Raw genomic sequence first — 19,679 nt, 5'->3', positions numbered from 1 at the left:
AGTTCTTTGCTATGTAAACAAAGCTGGCGTCTTGTTATCGCTTACCTATGTGTGATATCGGTATGAGTTTCAATCAAGTCAGCTTTTTTGCTGATAACATAATTTTTTGAACCATTATTTTGTTTGTCACAAGTCATTTTGTCAAAGAAAATGTAATTTCTTTACTTTACACTATTTGTTAACAAATATATAAATCGAGCTTTAATTTGTTTACATATCAGTGATTTCTTACCTCTGTACCTCGCTTGTAACTTGACTTTTGACATTCAAATTTTTGTGAATCATTTAAAATTAATGCACAAGTAAACAGTTTTAAACAAAAAAAAAACAAAATACAAAAACAAAAAACCAATAAAAATATAATTTTGATCCAAATCGTGTCTAGGTCCCGAATTCGGTTCTTGTTATTATATTTTAAATACCTGAGTCATATTCATTCTCGTTATACATTTTCCTTTTGTATCAATTTCAAGAAGATTGATCAGTTGTTTTGATTCATGAGAGTATAATAAAATTAAAGTTTACAAACCAATTTGTCTTTGCTCTGTGCAAAATCAATAAATTTGTCTATTTAATTTCCAAATACTCCCTCCCCACAAGTTTTTTTTTTAAACACCCGATCGAAGTTCTCGCTTCATATATGTAAAATTGAAGACAACTGACATTACATTAATTGAATATACGTAAAACTTACAAAATATGATATTACATGTAGTATGCATGCACATTTACAATACCGTTAAATTTTTAATGTTGTAGTCTAAAGTATTGTCTTGCTTTTATAATTAATTGATAAACAATTAAAACATTTAAACCATATTGATGAAAACGTGACCTCTTAAGAACCTGCAAGAAATTCTTTCAACACCACCCCCCCCCCCCAAAAAAAAAATTTGGTATTAAACGATTACAGAATTTAGCGGGGTCCTTATACAAGTATACATACTGAAATATGAAAATATAAATCTGTGTGATTTAGTCGGTAAGAACGCACTTTGAAATTTTTTGTTAAAATGCGTTAATTTTTAGACTAAGTCAACGCACTTTGATATCGTCAATATTAACGCACTGTCATGCTGTAAATTTTGAATTTACTGGGTGGGTGTAAAAACAAAATATATACTCCCACCCAGTAAATTCAAAATCCACAACATGACAGCACTTTGGAACTTTGGGGAAAAAAATTTTCAAGGTCGAAATAGTGGAAACTGCTTACAAAATATTATTTTTTAACCCTTGCTTAGTTCAATGGGATATATTTAAAAAAGAACCCGATGCAATCTCAGCTAACTTGATAAACACTTTCTCGATTCGAATTTTTGTCTTCACTCATAAGCTTACGTAGTTTATCATTTTTACACATATGAAAAAAAACAACTCGGAAGATTTGATTAATCCAAATATAACATAAACTGCATCGCTTAGAAACTGTCTTTTCCATTTTTGTGTATGCAGCAAATTAATTACTTCAGATCTGATATATTGGCCTATGCAGGAAACGAAAATAAATTATACATTTTGAACAAATGAGATGAATGTAGGACATATTTCAACTGGCTTCAATTGCATGTGCTTATTAACAAACATATTAAGAAGAAAGGATTGGTTAGTTATGTTTATCATAACATGTTGTTAAAAATACGATATTTTAGAACATCAGTGCGAGAGGAAAAAGCCCCACACCCTAGTGCCTAATTTCTAGTTTATAATAATTCAATGGTTATCAATGTAACTTTCTGTAATGAAGCGATTTATTTGATGAGAATTTAAAAAGAGGGTTTATGTTGAAACACTAACAGATTCTTCAACATACCATTGTTTCGCCAGCCCCGTTTTTTTTTCAATATCACTGTACTTAATTTACAACAAAGCGAATTTATTTTTTCCGTTCTTATACGTTTACACAAAGTTGCTGAATATGATATGTTTTGGAAGGAAATAAATGGGATGGGAGACATTTTTCATGTAATCAATTAAATGATGTGCTGGTAAATGACCTGTATCTTTTGTTACCCCCATCCCACGTTCTCAAAGACGGTAAATTAGATTACTAGTTTTAGATTGTAACCAATCATTATGTTATCAATAAATTAGAAATTTTATCAGAAATCACATTTTCTGACGTTAGTCAAAACGTAAATAATTTTGTTTCAGGTAGCAGTTTTGATTTTTCCATTTTTACTGCAACTCCTTTATGGAAAATAGCATTAGAACTGCAACACCCTCTTTTTCAATGTGCGTTAACTTGGTCTCAAAAACGCACTTCGAAAAAAATATGATTGAAAGTTCGTTGATTCAATTAGTCCGAAAGTTAACGCACTTTGAAAGAATTTTCAAAATGCTGAATTTTTAAAGTGCGTCGCAACATTGGTCTCCATTTGTCCCTTTCATGACCTTTTGGGATCGGGGTGTCGGTAGTGTGGGTGGATGATTAGTTGGTGATTGGTTGAATTACAAGATAACTGCATTGAAGGATCAAAAAATATTATCTGGTCAAGGGAATTTATACTATACTCTGCAGCTACGGCACCGGTGACCGCATGCAACTTGTACAATGTTTTTCTATAAAGTTCGTAATGTGTTTGTAGTTTTAAATAAATAAATAAATTATTGTTATAAATATGTCTCTGGTTTTACATTGTATATTCCTTTCGATATTTTTGAAATAAAGTACTTTTGAAAACTATCGATTTTGTTGGGTGGGAGGTGAAAAGCATTGTCCGTGTCCCTTATTATGCATTTACGATGTACTAAGCCTATCCATTGCATGCACGATGCATATAAACACGATCGACGTTATAATTTCATGTTAACCATATCATAGTAACCATTTTCATTATGAAACAACATTAAGAGACTACATATACTGTATATTTCATTGGACCTTAAACTCAGAAGATTGAATAATTAAACTCCAAGCGCGGATCAATATTTTTTTCCGGGGGGGGGGAGGGTCCGAAGGAAAATGTTTGTTTTACGGAAAGGGAAGAGGATTGGCGCGATGCAAATTTATTTACAAAAAAATGTTACTGTGAATAAGATTGAAGATCCCCCTCCTTTAGACAATCAATGCATAAAAGCTCTCTCTCTCTCTCTCTCTCTCTCTCTCTCTCTCTCTCTCTCTCATTCATTTTATTTTGAAAACCATTAAAAAAATTAAAATTTCTTTTGTTTTTGATTTCACATATTTTCTTGTTCTATTCTAATTGAAGTTCGCTTGTTGTGAAGATTACTTCGTCGTATGATATTTAGGTCTAGAGCTCCTTTGAGAGAACCGGGAAAGTAATATCTGTCCAAAATGGTTTTCTCTGTTACGAATCTCCGTCTGTCTGTGTGTCGTACGATTGTGCGACGGTTAGACGTAATTTTTTGTAAATTTGATCGCTTCTTTTGTATTGTACAAGGTCTGACACACATCAGAGAAGCAATTTACTAGTTTCTGATATGCCTAGGTAAGATCTGTGCAAATATTTGTGTATTATATCTGTTTTGATCCAGGGTAATAGTATTAAAAACAAAGCATGTTCATGTTGATTATGTTCCATTTATCCTCAGTAAACCTTTTCCAATTCATAGTGACCGAGCACAAACATTATTTTTACAGACGATTTATTGTTTAACTGAATTAAGAAAGTTAAGTTTATAAAACTCGTCCGAGCGTGTTTGTTTTTTATGATTTAAAACTATCAGCACCATATGGATGTTTCACATGTCGGCCATTCGGGAAACCATTTACAAGTTGTCAAGTTAAACCTTGTAAAATCCCACAAATTTTCATAAACTTTTACCTGGATTAAGAACATTTAACAATTTTTTAACAAAAAGCATAATATGTATGAAAATGAACACTATCTTTTAAAGAAATTTTAATTATTTTATAGAAGAGAGGAGTCAGATCAAAGAAAGAGGAGAAAGTCTGAGAGTAGCTCCAGCGGCAGTTCATCATCAGATTCCTCAGAATCAGATAGCGATTCAAGCTCATCCTCAAGCAGCTCTGCAGGAGACACAAAAAAGAACAAAAATAAGCCAAAGCAGTCGGGATCTGGGGATGATAGAAGTAGACAGTCCTCACGTTTAGATGACAGTGGAGTTAAGTCCTCATCTTCAAAAAGAAGACAAGATTCCAGCTCAGATGATGAGTCTAAGAAAAAGGGAAGAAGTTCAGATAATGAAAGATCCAGGTCTCAGTCAAGCTCTCGTATAAAACGGCAATCCAGATCTCCAAGTATAAAACAGATATCATCTCCTGCAGGATCAAGGGCAAGCTCCAGGAGTGAACACAACACATCTCGGCATTCTTCATCCAGACGATCCACATCTCGCTCATCATCTCAGCGTGGAAAAGAGAGACAACCTTCTTCCAGTCCACGCCGTCCTGATGAAAGGCCTTCTTCAAGAAGCTCTCAGAAGGAAAGAAAAAAACCTGAGAAGCATGTTGCTAGATCTCCTTCATCTAGTCCTCCACGGCAGCTGAATGAGAAGGAAGAAAAACAAGCAAGATCACCATCATCAAGTCCTCCCAATAATCCTGAGGAGAGAGACAGACAGGAGAGATCACCAGATACCAGCCAACCCTCAAGGAGCGAGGAAATAAGGCCAATAGATGCATCTCCTGAAGGAAGGCCTCCATCTGAGGGAGATTCCAGGTCACCGAGCCACACCCCACCCAGAGGGGACAGATATGATATGTCAAAGTACCAAGAAGAGAGTGGGGGGTCTGAATCAGATGTGGACAGGAAGAGTCGGAAAAAAAAACATGACATGAGAAACTTTGAGAGTGAGCCAGAGAGTGGGGAATGCACCGACTCTGACAATGAAAAGAAACTGAAAAGTGCTGTCAAGGTTTGTATCAAAACAATTCTTTTTATTGTTTCTTATTGCATCTCTGTCTTTATTTTTATGCGTTTGTAGAAAAGGTTGCTGTGTTATGCCTTTATACCAAGCAATGAAAATTAGCTTACATTGAAATTCCTCCATTATTTAGCCATTAACATTATAATATTTGTTGAATAATTCATATTTTTTGGAAAGTTTCTTGATAATTTATTACTGTATACAGGGTTATTTTCGCCCGTTATTTTCGCCCTTCTTCAGTTGCAAACCGTTTCACCCCTTCTTCAATTCATTCAGACAAAGTTGCATTTAACGAGAGATATAGTTAAGGAATTAAAATTTGCCCACCAAGGCCTCATGCCTCATCCGGGGCATGGAGAGGATAAGTAAGTAGTTAAGTAAATTCGCCCACAGACAATGAGGGCAAAAGGTGTGAAAATAAAACAGGGGCAAATATTTTCCTGTATACAGTTTTTTTGTGTACTTATATCTATATCTATCAGACCTAAAATGATATTTCTAATTCAAAATCAGCTACTAATTGCTACTTATCAATTTTACAACTACATTTGGTGGGTGAGCTGAGTGTAACAGTTTTCTTCATTTACCTATTACAGACGGACACTATTCCATCTCATTATGCACTCGGCAAAATACTTCTACAGTTGTGTTACGTAGGAAAATTTTAAATCAGTTTTGGCATATATCTGCATATAAATTTTAGGGTCTGTGTATTGCATGTACAGGTGTTGGATTGATCTAAATGTTCAATAAATGTTCCTGAAGTTTAATCATTTAAACAAAAATCAATGTGTTGTTTATGGTATACAGAGACACAGTCTCATGCATTCCTAGCTTGTTGATATGAAATTGAGCATAAATTATAAGATTCCTCTAGCCCTTGCCTTTTATGTGTTGTTTTGGTTTACATTTTGTTTTGTTTTGCATGCATGCTCAGATAATGGAGGAAAGATGTTTTTGTTTCTGTTATGTTTAGGAAGAGCCTTTTCATTTATATCCTTTTTTTATCAACTTTAAATAATTATTGAAATTTGGATTATGTTCCCATGACCCTTTTCTTGCATCAACTCTGGGATAAGAAACTCTCTTAAAGGGTATACTGTGGAATCATTAGATTTCGTGGTGGCTCAAGCTTCGTGGAACTCATGGGTAACTGTCATACGCGAATTAATATCCTCCATGAATTAATAAATTCGGGTTATAAAGTCATATTTCTTTCTGTGGGTGTAAGATAATACACGAAATTACGTCCCCATAAACCTATAAAATTTCAGCAATCCACGAAAATTCGCTCCCACGAAATTTGATGATTCCACAGAAATAGATAAGAATGAAAATTTTTTTTTGTGATTGTCAGTTTTTATTATTTGAAACTAAACGGATGCACTTTTGATAACAAGTATTTTTTGTAATTTAAAAATCATAATTTGATTGGACTATTGCTCAATCAAAGTAGAAAAAAAATGTCATAGATAAAAAATGAAGGATTGTTATTCTGAATCAAAATTTCATAAAATTTTCATTGATTAAAATAACACCTTCACATTCACAAGGTGGTAATAACTCGAATGAATTTGTAGTTGTGTCCTGCTTTGGATATGTATACATAATTAAGAAATATGTAAATATTATTTTAGAGGAAAATGGAGGAAGAAGACAGATATCGACGGCGTGGAGGAAGACGTGGATCTCCAGACGAGAGAGACGACCGACGTCGTAGATACAGTCCAGACAGAAATAGGCGAAATGGTAAGAATGATACCAATTCTCTGACTTTGAAACATCCATTGCTTATTATTGTTCATATCTATCCACCTTCTCATGTATATTTTTAACAATCTTATATCAAAATCAAGTTAAGTACGTTAAATGAAGACTTCTCTTTTTATGACAGAGCGCTACAGGGATGATAGGCGAGATGGCAGGCGATCACCTGATAGACGAAGGGACGACAGAAGGAGGAAGTCATTGGATAGAGAGAGAGAAGAGCGACGGAGGTCCCCCGCCCAGGATAGGCGCAAACAGAGGGACAGCAGGCAGATTGACAAGTACGCATTTCTGTGCAAATTTCCATTTTCTGTAGAAGTGAAATTAGTATTTCTGTTTAGAATTTGTTTATACCCAGATAAGCTGTTTGTTTTGTGAAATATAATTTGGCTATGATAGTTTTTGATGGGAAAGGGAGTGATGAAAATGCTAAGCAATGCACAAAAGATAAACGTTTAACGTGTAGTGAATTTCTCTTCACAAAAAAAAAAAGAATGTTTGCTGAATGTAAATCTATGAATTCCAGATAAAAATGATTTAAGAAAAACTGTGACTGATATTATGAAAGATGAACCAGTTACATGTATTTTACTCGTAATTCTTATTTGTAGAGATGCTGGGGGTGATACAGGGGAAGGAGACAAAAAAGAAAGAGCACCAAAGAAAACAAAAGAGGAGGAGGTATTGGCCCTGACCACTCGCACAGGAGGGGCATACATCCCCCCTGCCAGACTGAGGGCCATGCAGGCCAGCATCACTGATAAGTCCAGGTGAGATCACCACAGGTTGTGTAAAGAGAAAGTTTGGCAGAATGTCTGTAATTGTCTAGCTTAGTTACTATCATTACATCACAGATTGTCTTGTTTCTTAGAAAAATAAGATTGAAAAAAATATAATGGAAGGATAATAACAAATACCTCTAGTATAAGTATATGCAGCATTTAATTTGGAGAAGTTTAGCACATGCAGATATCTTGTTTAAAATGTGGTATTTTTGATTTTGATTCAGTGAGGCCTATCAGAGAATTGCCTGGGAAGCCCTGAAGAAAAGTATTAATGGGCTGATCAACAAAGTCAATGTGTCCAATCTCCAGTTTGTGGTCCAGGAACTGTTTCAGGAAAACATTGTCAGGGGAAGGTAAGTTGAGTGTTTAATATAACTATAAAAAATAGTGAGGAAGTATTGTTCCTATGATGTGCTGTTTTGAAGTTATCATTAAATCTGAAGTGTTATATTATGATGTTTACTTTCAGAGGGTTGGTGGCGCGCTCAGTCATTCAGGCCCAGACAGCCTCGCCCACCTTTACACACGTGTACGCCGCCCTGGTGGCTGTGGTTAACACAAAGGTACATACAGAGTTACCACAAGATTAAGTGTACACATCTGTCTTGTTTTATATAATTACATGTATTGAAATTTTTACTCCATTTGTAAAAATATTTTGTGATTGCAGCTATTATGAAATGACCTTTTGATTTGGAATTATTATTTTGATGCATAATGATTTATGATTTGAAGAAATATTTATTTATCCAGCATCTTTTTAAATTGTAAATTTACATATTTGCCATAAAGCAGTTTCAAAATTAAAAATTGATTTTTCTTCTTATGTTTTTACGCTTGCATTTATTTCTATTGTGTGATCTATGAACAGTTTCCACAAATTGGGGAGTTGATCCTGCGACGTTTAGTTATTCAGTTCCGTCGTGGATTCAAGAGAAATGATAAGACGCTCTGTCTCTCCTCCACTCAGTTTATTGCCCATCTTGTGAACCAACAAGTTGTAAGTTAGTTATAGAAAATATGAATTGTATGTAAATAGTCTTTCCTCTTATTTGATTATTCTTAAAAGTTTATCTACAGTGAATATCAGAAAGAAACAAAATTTCTGATTACCTGTTAAATGACTTTCATTTAGTTACAATTTTGTATATACATGCCAAGAAAATTCCTTCATTAGGAGATAATACATGCCATGAAAATTAGCATTCATAAGTGTGAGACTTTGGTTTAAGGCCCATGAGGTTTTGGCATTGGAGATTCTGACCCTGTTACTGGAGACCCCGACAGATGACTCAGTAGAGGTAGCGGTGGGCTTTTTGAAGGAGTCTGGGCAGAAACTGACCGAGGTTACACCCCGGGGAGTCACAGGTAAAAACCTCCAAAGACTAGGAGGAATATGGCAATAGTTTTTGAATACCTTGTCTTTTATTTTTTATGGCATTAAGTATTAGCTTGGTGAGCATAGAGCTTTCTTGTTGGAATTTTCTTCCAAAGCAATGCAAAATACATCTTTAATGTTTTGTATACTGATGTTTTTTTATTGTAGCTATTTTTGAGAGACTGAGAAATGTCTTGCATGAAGGAAAGATTGACATCAGGGTGCAGTATATGGTGGAGGTCATGTTCGCCATTCGTAAGGACGGCTTCAAGGACCATCAGTCGGTCATTGAGGAATTGGACCTTATTACTGAAGAGGACCAGTTTACACACCTCCTGACATTAGAGGATGAGGGCACAACAGATGATATCCTCAGTAAGAATACACCTGTGACTGTTAAAACTTAGTTCTCCTTAGCGTGTGAACCAATTTACACTTAAAATCACTTTTTCTAAAGGTGTGTTAATATCTTGTATAATTCCTTTTTTCAGATGTGTTCAAGGTTGATCCTGAGTATCAGGCCAATGAGGAAAAGTACAAGGAACTGAAAAGAGGTTTGTGATAGAGACTTATGCATGATGTAAATGGTGTAAAGACATTCAGAAGTTGGTAGTGTAAAACATTTGATCATTGCTGATTCTATTTTACAGAGATCCTTGATGAAGGAAGTTCTGATGAGGAGTCAGGAAGTGGGTCAGGATCTGAAAGTGATAGTGAAAGTGAAGAGGGAGAAGGTGAAGGTCAGTATCAGAGTAAACCAAGAGGGGAATTGTTCTAAAACCTTGAAGGCTGTATATAATTAAATTTTTTAGAGCAAAAGCACAGGAATACAAGGCATCGATTACTTTTTATAGTTGTGTCTGTAGGATATTTTATGTTGTCAAAAGTTCATAAAAAAAGTTAGAAAAAGAATTTTCTTTAGAACTTCAAATAATTTTTTTATGTTGAAAGTGATAACCTGCTCTGTCAAAGATTCATTGTAAAACTGGAAATGACAAATGTAAAAGATTTGTTCTTAAACAAGTGTTTTTGTGGTACTGGTTTTACAGAGGGAGAAAAGCAGACCATCATTGATCAGACGGAGACGAACCTGATCGCTCTGAGGAGGACCATCTACTTAACTATCCAGAGTGCCCTGGACTTTGAGGAGTGTGCTCACAAACTTCTGAGGTTGGAACTAAAGCCAGGGCAAGAGGTTAGAAAATGTCTTACTACATTAAATTAAATGATTTTACTTAGGCATATCATTTACCTGAAAACAATACTAAAAACAATGGTGCAATGAGCTGATAATTTTTTGTATTAGTTTTTTTTTTAAAGAAAAGTGATGTACTGATGTCTTTTTTCAGATTGAGTTATGCAACATGATTCTGGATTGTTGTGCACAGCAGAGAACATATGAGAAGTTTTTTGGGCTACTTGCACAGGTAATTCATATGTGGGCACTGCCATGTCTCCAGAAATCTCCATGTTTAGTTATTCTACATGTTTACTTTGATTTTCAAATCTTCTACATGTAAATATAGAAATTAATACAAAAAATATTAAAATTTCTTAAATAGCGAAGTACTGCTTGTTTTTCAGAGGTTTTGTATGATTGACAAGAAGTACATAGAGCCATTCCAGAACATGTTCAGGGAACAGTACGAAACGATCCACAGACTGGAGACCAACAAACTCAGGAATGTCGCCAAGTTCTTCTCTCATCTACTTCATACTGACGCCATCTCATGGGAGGTAACTTATCCTTTTTTTTTAAAAAGAAAGTGTCAACTTCTGTGCAGAATTTATAAGCGCAATGGAATTGTACAAATGTACCGGTACTTGCTGTATAATTACATTTTGTGAGAGACTTTAATTGTACTACTACTAAAGAATTTCAGTAAATCTCCAATCTCTTTTTTGGGGGGTAAAGGAATAGACTTAACTGTATTTGCTTGAATCTGTGAAGTGTTAAAGAAGGCTTTTGTTTTGTTTCAGGTTCTGGAGGTCATTAAACTCAATGAAGATGACACAACATCTGCAAGTAGAATCTTCATCAAAGTCTTGTTCCAGGAGTTATCCGAGTATCTCGGTCTCCCCAAACTCAACGACAGACTCAAAGATCCGTAAGTTTCATTTGAAAAATAAGATGATCATAACATTGATTGAAATGCATGTACATGTATTGTAATGGATTTCATATTATTATACAATTGTCTGTTATAAGTCTGTAATTTATATCTTATGATTATAGAACCCTCCAGCCATACTTTGAAGGACTATTGCCCAGAGACAACCCCAAAAACACCAGATTCTCCATCAACTTCTTCACCACCATTGGTCTCGGTGGACTGACGTAAGTTATAGAGTTTGATCTGAACAGTTTAGTTTTGGCACAATGTCCATTTAACCATCCAAAGAGAAATAGACTTAGTATGTAGACCTTTTAAATTAAATTAATGTCTCAAATTAAATTGAGACAGCAGATACGTGAATGTTAACATATAAAAACAGCAAACTCAATGATACTTGATATTGTAATACAGCTTTGTTTCTTTGAACTTTAGTGTTAAAATAATATATTGTAATACAGCTATGTCTCTTTGAACTTTAGTGTTAAAATAATAAAACAGCACACCCTTTTTCATGAAAATTGATTTTCTTTGCAGAGATGATCTCCGAGAGCATTTGAAAAATGTGAAGAAACAGGTAGCTCAACAGCAAGCAGAAGAGTCGGAGAGTTCTTCATCATCATCCTCTGATGATTCATCATCTTCATCGTCATCAGACAGTAGCAGTTCATCATCTGATAGCTCCTCAGGTAAGAAGCCATGAGCAATTACTTTCCTCTCTACATGATGATAATTGAAATTGGTAAAAAATTGGATGAGGTACCCAGTAATTTTATGGTTACAAAACTCTTTTTTTTCTGTTGCTGTGTTTTCTCATCATTTATGTTTTATCATGGTTGTTTTATAATGTATTACAGATAGTTCTTCAGAAGATGAGGCCCCCAGAAGGAAAAAGAAACAGAAATCCTCCAATGTGAATGAAGGTAGAGATGGAAAAAAATTAAGAAAAGGGTATCCTAATGGAGATATACGGGAAAAAGAAAAGAGGAAAGGCAGAAAGGATAGCCCAGAAAGTTTAAGATCCAAAAGAAGGGGACGTGAGGAGAGTCCAGAAAATGCAAAACCTAGGAGAAGGGACAGAGACGACAGTCCAGAAAATGTCCGACCTCCAAAAAGAAAGGGACGGGAGAATAGCCCAGAAAATGTTCCGCCACCTAAAAGAAGGGGGCGCAAGAACAGTGAAGAAAATGTTAGACAGCAAAGAAGAGGGCATGAGGACAGTTTTGAAAATCAAAAATCAAAAAGGAGAGGTCGCAATGGAAGTCCTGAAGAACCACAGTCAAAAAGAAGAGTGCCTGACAAAAGTCCTTATAATGCCAGATCCAAAGGGAGAGCAGATGAAGAAAGTCCAGGGAATTATAGGTCATCACGAAGAGATGGTAGACAGGAGAGTCCAGAAATTGAGAGAACACAGCGAGATGCATACAGGTCAGATAGATACAATGACAGGTACTCTCAAGAAGACGGTGAAAGAAGAAGAGACAGAGAAGACAGGAATAGTAGACGTAAAGATAGAGAAGATAGTGAAGATGAAAGAGACACTGAAAAATACAGTGACAGAAGAGGAGAGAGGAGGAAAGATATGTATGAAGAGGAGAATTACAACAGATCATCCAAAGGAAGATCAAGAAGAGGAGAGGACCAACGTAATGGAAGATATGCAGATAACTCTGATGAAGATGCTTATGAAAAACGTCAAATTAAGGAGGAAGGCAACAGGAGAGAAAGAGATCAAAGAGAAAATGGGTACTTAGACAGAAGTATAGAGAGAGAAAGAGAGAGGAGTAGAAATAGGCAGAGCAGTAGAGACAGGAGTAAAAATAAGCAGCGCACTCCTGACAGGAGCAGAGATCGCAATACAAGTCCTGCAGTTAGACAAAGTAGAGAGAGGCAGAGAAAGGAAGATTCAAGAGATGATAGGTATCAACAAGATAGAGAATCAGAGAGGAATAGGAGACATGAAGATGAAGATAGAAGGAATTACAGCAACAGCCAGGATAGATCAAGGAGGGGTTATGAAGAAGATGATAGAGAAGAAAAAATGCTGCGAAGAGGAGACAGAGAAGTCAGTAGAAATGGCAGGAGCAGAGAAGAAGACAAAGGATCAGAAAAGAAGAAGAGATACGAAGAAGATAGAAGGAAGATGATTCCTAATGATGAGGAAGAGAGGAAAAGAAATCGCAGGGAGGATGAAGATGAAAAGAGCAGAAGAAATAAAGGGAGCAGCAGGCAGAGTGTGGATTCCTCCAGTGAAGACAGCGACTCCTCAAGTGATTCCAGCTCCAGCAGTTCTAGTGATTCCTCAAGTGACAGCTCTTCTTCCTCTTCCTCACCCCCAAGGAAGAGGAAGCATTCAGACTCTGAGAGTGAGAATTTAAAAGATTCTGTCAAAAAGCGAAGAGGATCGCTTGATCATGACAACAGACTCGAAAGTAAGAGAGACCGTCCTCAAAGAGAGGGTAGTGTTCGTAGTAGGGAGAGAGATCGTAGAAGGTGACAGACTGAACACTAAAGTGCTCTCAGATTCATTTCATAAAGAGTTACCGGATAATTGAATTATTTTCAAAGTGCTATCATATTCATCCCCTAAAGATTTTTCATTTGATATATGAATTATGTGTATCTTTATTACACTTGCATTAGAATCATGTGATGCTGTTAATTCATACCTTTATCTGACCCAATGGGTTTTTTCTATACAAAAGGAATGGTTGAATTAAAAAAATTGAAACAATGAGTTTTAAAGCTATTGTTTTCTGAACTACTACATGTTCATGTATATTAGCATGAATAGTAAAGATTTAAAGTTTATAATTTTCAAATGTTTACTAGTAAAAAGGCTTTATAACTACGTGTATTTGATTTAAAAAAAAAAAACACCAGCCAAACCAAACCAAACCAAAACACGCAGTTGTGAATTTAAGTATTTTAAAATGGCCCAGCATGAGAATCGTACTGTATTTATGTAATTAATTGGCCTGTTAGATCCCTAGGATTATAGAGGATTTTAACAAGTCTGGGTGGTCAACAAAATAAGCCTTAAGATGTCTTAAATTTTCAGAGATGATCTTTAAGCTACATGTGTAAACTTTAATTAGTAAATAAGAATTTCATTTATTTTAGTTTCAATATTTTTTATACAAAGCTCTTCTTTTGGAAATCAATATAGTCTAAAAATGGCAATGACTATCCAAGCAGCCCTCATAAAGAATTGTTCATTTTCTCTAATAGTATTTTATCAGTCTAGCCTAACCCTAACTCTTACTCTATTTTATTAGGGCCCCACTCTGCAGGTCCCTTTAGTGATCCATCTGTCTGTCCATCCGAGATTGCTTGTCTGGAGCATATCTTTTCTCCCATTGGCCCAATCTGGCTCATATTTCACCTTCAAAGTGCTTTTGGGTAAAGGGTGTGCAGTGACCTAAACCTTGTTTCTAGGTTGAAGGTTAAGGTCATAAAAAAATAATGTATAAAACAGTTGTCGTGGGCATATCTTCTCTTCCATTGGTCCAATCTGGCTTATACTACACTCAGAGTGTCTGTGGGTAAAGGTGCAGTTACCTTGAATGAAGTTTGCAGGTCAAGGTGATATCAGATCACGCAAAAATCCTTTTTTCAGAGCATATAAACTTTCTATTTAACCCTATTAGAGTCATACTTCACATAAACAGCTTTTGAGTAAATAGTGGGTAGTGACCTTGAACCAATTTTTAAGGTCAAATGTGAAGGTCATAAAATTATACGAAAAATCCTTGTCTGAAGCATATCTTCTCTCCCTTTGCTTTAATCTGTCTCGTACTTCACCTACAGGGTGCCTTTAATCAAAGGATATGCAATGATTTTGAATGATGTTTGTAGGTTTAGTGTTAAGGTCATATTGGATCACACAGATACTATTTTTTTAAGAGCATAATTATATACTCTCCAATTAGCCCTATTTGGCTAATACTTAATTTAAACAGCTTTTTGGGTAATGGTGTGCAGTGAACTTAAACCAAGTCATTCATTCATTCATTCATCTTTTATTTCCTCCATTATGGAGATTAGAATAATACAAACAACAAGTAAATTACAGTCAACGAGTCAAAATTATAAAATGAAGATATGTATGTACATACCGGTATAAGTAGTGATAAGGAATGAGATTACATGTAGGGTTGAGATTATTTACATATATTTTGAATGTAAGAAAGTTTTAAATAAGTTGATGGGGTGGGAGCTGTGAATTGAGCTACCCAAGGAGTCTGTTATAGACCGCGCAAGAAGTCACAATATATCTTGAGTTCAATTTCCTAAACTCTATTTCCTCCGCTTGAGAGAGAACTGTCAGTGTTTGTTTTCCTAGGAGTATTAGGAAAAGGTCGTCTTCCGGAAGGCCGCTAAGTTCCGCTTCCAGGTGTACGGTAAAAGACCTTGTCAACGAGTTCCACCAATTGGAATGCTGCATTGTTAATGCCGGACAAGAGATGGTAGCGTGCGAAAATACGTCGGTAACAAAATGTCCACACAACACACAAGCTATCGAAGTCTGTAGAGGTTTGGAAGCTATGAGTTTGAAAGTAAATTTGAGGTTTTGAATTTCACTATATGAATTGATGTATTGCCACATAATAAATGGATTAGAGGTGTTGAAAACAGCATTAAAGCGAAAGAAGTCCGGATCGTATGCTGTTCGTTCGATTCGTTGTAGAGTTTGGTGCGTATAGACAGATGAGCGTACGGTCGATTTCCAGGCGGATTTTGACGGGAATGATCCATCCGAAAGCCATGTATTCAGGTAATCTGTAAGTTGATAGGTCTGGAGAAGTTGTAGGACGTCAGGAATAAAGCCCATCTGGGTTTTGGCAATAGAGTTTAGCTGTTTATAATTTGATATAATTGTTTATTAGAAATTACTGATTTAAACTGGGAATACTTTACAATAGGGACCGCAAGATTTCGATCAGTTTTCAATCTCTGTTATTTATGTCTCTGGTTCTATGACATATATAAAATTTCTAAGTTGTAGGTTAAGCTTAAGGTCAAAGCAAAATTCTCTGAAATTCTTTTCATCCTATTGTCCATTATTTTAATTAAGTGGGGTCCTTTGAGATGTTGTCTAGTTACATTTTATGTTTCCATAATCACACAAAATGAAGTTGTGATTAGTGTAGTGGTTTCAGGGAAGAGTTTAAATAAGTTCACAGAATACAAACTACGATGCATCGCACATTATCGATATAATCAAAACTGAGTTTTACAAAATAACTTATGACAAAGTCATTAAATGATTTTCAGTGTCGTAGGATATATGATCCATGGGTGAAACTTGTGCAAAAAATATTTATCACTAATGATCTCAATCTTATTTGGACATTTAAATATGTCATTTATTAATGAAGCATTTGGTGGCAGATGAAGAATTAGAATTTATGAATTTGGTCTTAAGTGCCTGTTTAAAATGCAATCCTGTTTGTGGAAAATAAAACTCAGGATGTTGCATGTCATCTTTTTATTTTTAATTTTCAATTCTCTTTAGTACATTTTGAGAATTGGATTTTTGTTCTGTCAATTAATTAAAGTGCTCACTTAGGATTTACTTGCACACCTTGGCTTCAATCAGTACATTTTAGTGGTAGGTAATTTGGGTTTTTTTCAATTCATATTGTTTTAATTGGCAAGGATTTTTGTGTACAGAATCCACTTTAAAAGACCATGAGGTCATAAAAGATAAATAGAAAGGAAATGATATTTCCTCCAAAATGGTGGGACAGAGATCAAAAGATACATGTGAAAAATGCATTTCCTTGTGTGGTTATATCCACACATCATATATCATGTGCATGTACATAGGTGAGCAGGAACACTCTCTTTGGCTGCTGTAAGTAAGGCATTCTATTTCAATCATTAACTCCTCTCTGTGAGTACAATAAAACACTGTTATAGCGAACACAATTATAATGAATTGACAATTACATGTACAGTGAAGTGATTTTTGTTCCCCTGACTTCATTACATATTGTAAACTTGATGGATGTAACGATTTTTGTTTTAACACAGCAAACAAAGCAAAATCGCCTGTCCCTGGCACTTCGCTATCAGTGTGTTTCATTGTATATGTATAAATTATTAACCCTAAGTCCCCCTACACTTTACATGGTTCTCTCCAAGAAGTAAAATATTTTACTCATTTAATAATAATTGAGTTTTGGTGTCTTTTTTTATTACCAGTAGTTTTTTTTTTCAAATGCTTGATGGCATCAAAATTATATGTAAAATCAATCACAAATATCTTTGCAAACAGGTAATAAGCAATTTGATACATAAATATCCATATGTACACTTTATGACAATTCAGGTACCAATGTGTTTTAAAATACCATATCATTTACATGTCAAACAAAGTATTAACCACTGCTTTCCATTTTCATGTACTGCTTGTCTTTTAATCTGATAGTCCATGCACAACCACTGAGCTGATATTTTCACACTGTCAAAATGTCATCAATGCGATTCACTCTACTTAATCCACTCAATATCCTCTTCTGTGTTAGCTGTCTTGCTGGATGGTTTTGCACTTGGACTCTCTGAGGAAGAATCCTTTACTGACTTGGCACCTCCTCTGTTGAGTTGGAGATCTTTGACCCAATCAAAATCTCCAACAAAATCCGCCTCCTCTTCCAGATCCCTATCTGTCAATGCATCACCGGACAACCATAATCCCTCTATATCGTACCTCTGGCGAGTTTGTGGCATCATCACGTGTAAAAAGGCATTTCCTGCAATACAAATAATACTGACTTAACACAGTACTTCTCGCTCTCACATTATCATCATCTCTTTAAAATCAAGCTTACCTAATACATACATGTATATACTAGTATTTGGAAAAGGTTTATAATTTGAGTTCCCACATGAATTAATAAATTGAGGGAAATATCATTTATTATTCCAATATCATACCTAAATCTACTGCCAGCCATTCTGATTTGGGGTCATCTTGTCCAGAGATAAGAAGAAAAGGGTCAGAATTGTGCTTCTTTTGTTTATACTACAATATAACAGGTTATAGAGTAAACCAACGTTTCTTTCATAAAATAAAGCTTCATTCTCCATCATTTAAAATTACAATGGACACTATTTGAAACAATGTTTTTGTTTTTTGTTGTTTTTTTTTAAAACAATGCAATTAATTTTGTTGTAAGAATGGATAGAGCCAAGTTTTTGCACAAACATGTACTAAATTGCTGTAGGATAAGCTTCTATAATAGTGTTTTCCTAGCTCGCTGCATGGTTACTAAAAATGAAATCTTTCAATGGCAGAGATACTAAAGATTGTTACCGGTACTTACAATATTGTTGACAGTGGACATGATGGCCCGTAAATGTCGGAGAGATATGGCACTGACTATGACCATGTGTTCTGTCAGGTTGACTTCTGGGGGTATGTTTATTACACAGATATCCTGGGCATTCTCCTCTCTAAGAACAGTCAATAGCTCCTCCAGCTCATAGACTCCAGTTTTACCTCCTGTTAACATGACAAATACCATAAAAAACATATGGTAAACATGATTGTATGTTTTGCAAGAAAATTTAATCCAATTTTCTAAAAGATAAATATTTCATTCCAGAAAAACCTTGTTAAAACTACCAGTACTAGTGTCATAAAAACAATATGATATGCAATAAGCAAAGATCTCACATGTATACATGAACATATATGTTTTCCAACAAGTCCAACTGTACTACATGTATTTATCCTTCCTTTTAAACTGTTGTGTGAAAAATGACCTCATTAGAACATTATAATTTGCAACTAATTTGAAAGCATTAAATTGCCTTTTATGTACCGGGTAATACTGGTACATATATGCATGCACTATGGTTCAATTCTATGATTTTGAAAAAAAAAGGATTTCTCTTAGATTCTGTTAATGATTTGACTTAAAGTGTGCTTACTTGTGAGGCTGATAGGTGGTACCCAATCAGACACCTCCTCTTCTACCACCTCATCCTCACGATAAAAATCCTCAATCTCCTCATCCAAAAGCCCCTCCTGTTTTGATTCAACACTTGCAAAGTCAGGGGTGTCCTCTTGAGATGATTCAAATTCATTAACTTTGGCATCTTGACCTGTTTTGTCAGGTGGATCAGAGGTAATGGATGTGGAATATGCTATTTTGAAAAATATAGAATTACCTTTCATTGTTATTAATTTATACATGTAAGTGATATATGTCAACTTCACCAATCTTAATTCATTTTAATAGCATCATTTGATAACAATAAGATTCTACATCTATCTGGTTAAGATCATTTAATTACTACCATGTGCCGGTAGTGTCATTGACAGCATTTATGTACATGGATACATGAATGAATACATAATCATGAAATGCAGAATTAAAAATATTGATATAAAGATCCATGTAAACATGCTTCTCAATACATAAATGATAGTTGCACGGAGAGTAACATAGACTGTCTTTATCGAAAGACAATGCAATTGCTCTCCTTGTATTATCATTTCCTTCATTATGGAGTTATGACTATATACACAAAGCATACTTTCAATTTACCTGAACAAAACTGTTTCTGGAGTGTGTGTATGATTGAATAGGTCAGAAATGTTTCCTGATAGCCATTATTCAGCTGTGCTTGGTTCTTGTCTATACACCTTCTGTAACTATGCAGATGACACGAGCACTTCGAAAAGTCAAGGTAACTTTTTCTGAGGATTGTTTTCCTCCAGACACAGAAAAATTGTGATGTTTTGGTAATGTTCTGCATCAGTGCATG

General features: G+C 35.1%; 2 protein-coding genes across 2 annotated transcripts; one reads left to right on the top strand and one right to left on the bottom strand.

Moving 5' to 3' along the window:
- The first annotated feature begins 3,309 nt into the window (after positions 1-3,309).
- Positions 3,310-13,635, top strand: LOC128155453 (pre-mRNA-splicing factor CWC22 homolog). Its single transcript, XM_052817158.1, has 19 exons — positions 3,310-3,452; positions 3,882-4,842; positions 6,492-6,603; positions 6,749-6,902; positions 7,233-7,391; positions 7,631-7,759; positions 7,876-7,969; positions 8,278-8,406; positions 8,639-8,774; positions 8,953-9,159; positions 9,276-9,338; positions 9,435-9,524; positions 9,834-9,979; positions 10,134-10,211; positions 10,369-10,521; positions 10,765-10,892; positions 11,021-11,122; positions 11,436-11,587; positions 11,756-13,635. The coding sequence occupies exons 1-19, from the start codon at positions 3,445-3,447 to the stop codon at positions 13,393-13,395; spliced, it is 4,641 nt and encodes a 1,546-aa protein (XP_052673118.1). The 5' UTR covers positions 3,310-3,444; the 3' UTR covers positions 13,396-13,635.
- Positions 13,636-16,748: 3,113 nt separating this feature from the next.
- Positions 16,749-19,670, bottom strand: LOC128192994 (uncharacterized). The gene is made up of 5 exons (XM_052866148.1): positions 19,460-19,670; positions 18,840-19,055; positions 18,230-18,408; positions 17,841-17,928; positions 16,749-17,656 (listed from the first exon to the last, which is right to left on the bottom strand). Exons 1-5 carry the CDS (start codon positions 19,668-19,670, stop codon positions 17,397-17,399), a joined length of 954 nt encoding a protein of 317 aa, XP_052722108.1. The 3' UTR covers positions 16,749-17,396.
- Positions 19,671-19,679: the final 9 nt, after the last annotated feature.

This window comes from Crassostrea angulata, chromosome 7 (assembly GCF_025612915.1).
Source record: "Crassostrea angulata isolate pt1a10 chromosome 7, ASM2561291v2, whole genome shotgun sequence".
Classification (NCBI taxonomy): domain Eukaryota; kingdom Metazoa; phylum Mollusca; class Bivalvia; order Ostreida; family Ostreidae; genus Magallana; species Magallana angulata.
This window is presented reverse-complemented; position numbering and strand designations above follow the sequence as displayed.

Bases quoted from the DNA above. Each gene is read 5' to 3' on its own strand.
- LOC128155453 (XM_052817158.1), top strand. The intron at 4,843-6,491 runs GTTTGTATCAAA...ATATTATTTTAG, and splicing joins AACTGAAAAGTGCTGTCAAG to AGGAAAATGGAGGAAGAAGA. The intron at 8,775-8,952 runs GTAAAAACCTCC...TTTTTATTGTAG, and splicing joins TACACCCCGGGGAGTCACAG to CTATTTTTGAGAGACTGAGA.
- LOC128192994 (XM_052866148.1), bottom strand. From the start codon at position 19,670: ATGCAGAACATTACCAAAACATCACAATTTTTCTGTGTCTGGAGGAAA. The intron at 18,409-18,839 runs GTAAGCACACTT...TCATGTTAACAG, and splicing joins ACCACCTATCAGCCTCACAA to GAGGTAAAACTGGAGTCTAT. The intron at 17,657-17,840 runs GTATGATATTGG...TTTGTATTGCAG, and splicing joins ATGGCTGGCAGTAGATTTAG to GAAATGCCTTTTTACACGTG.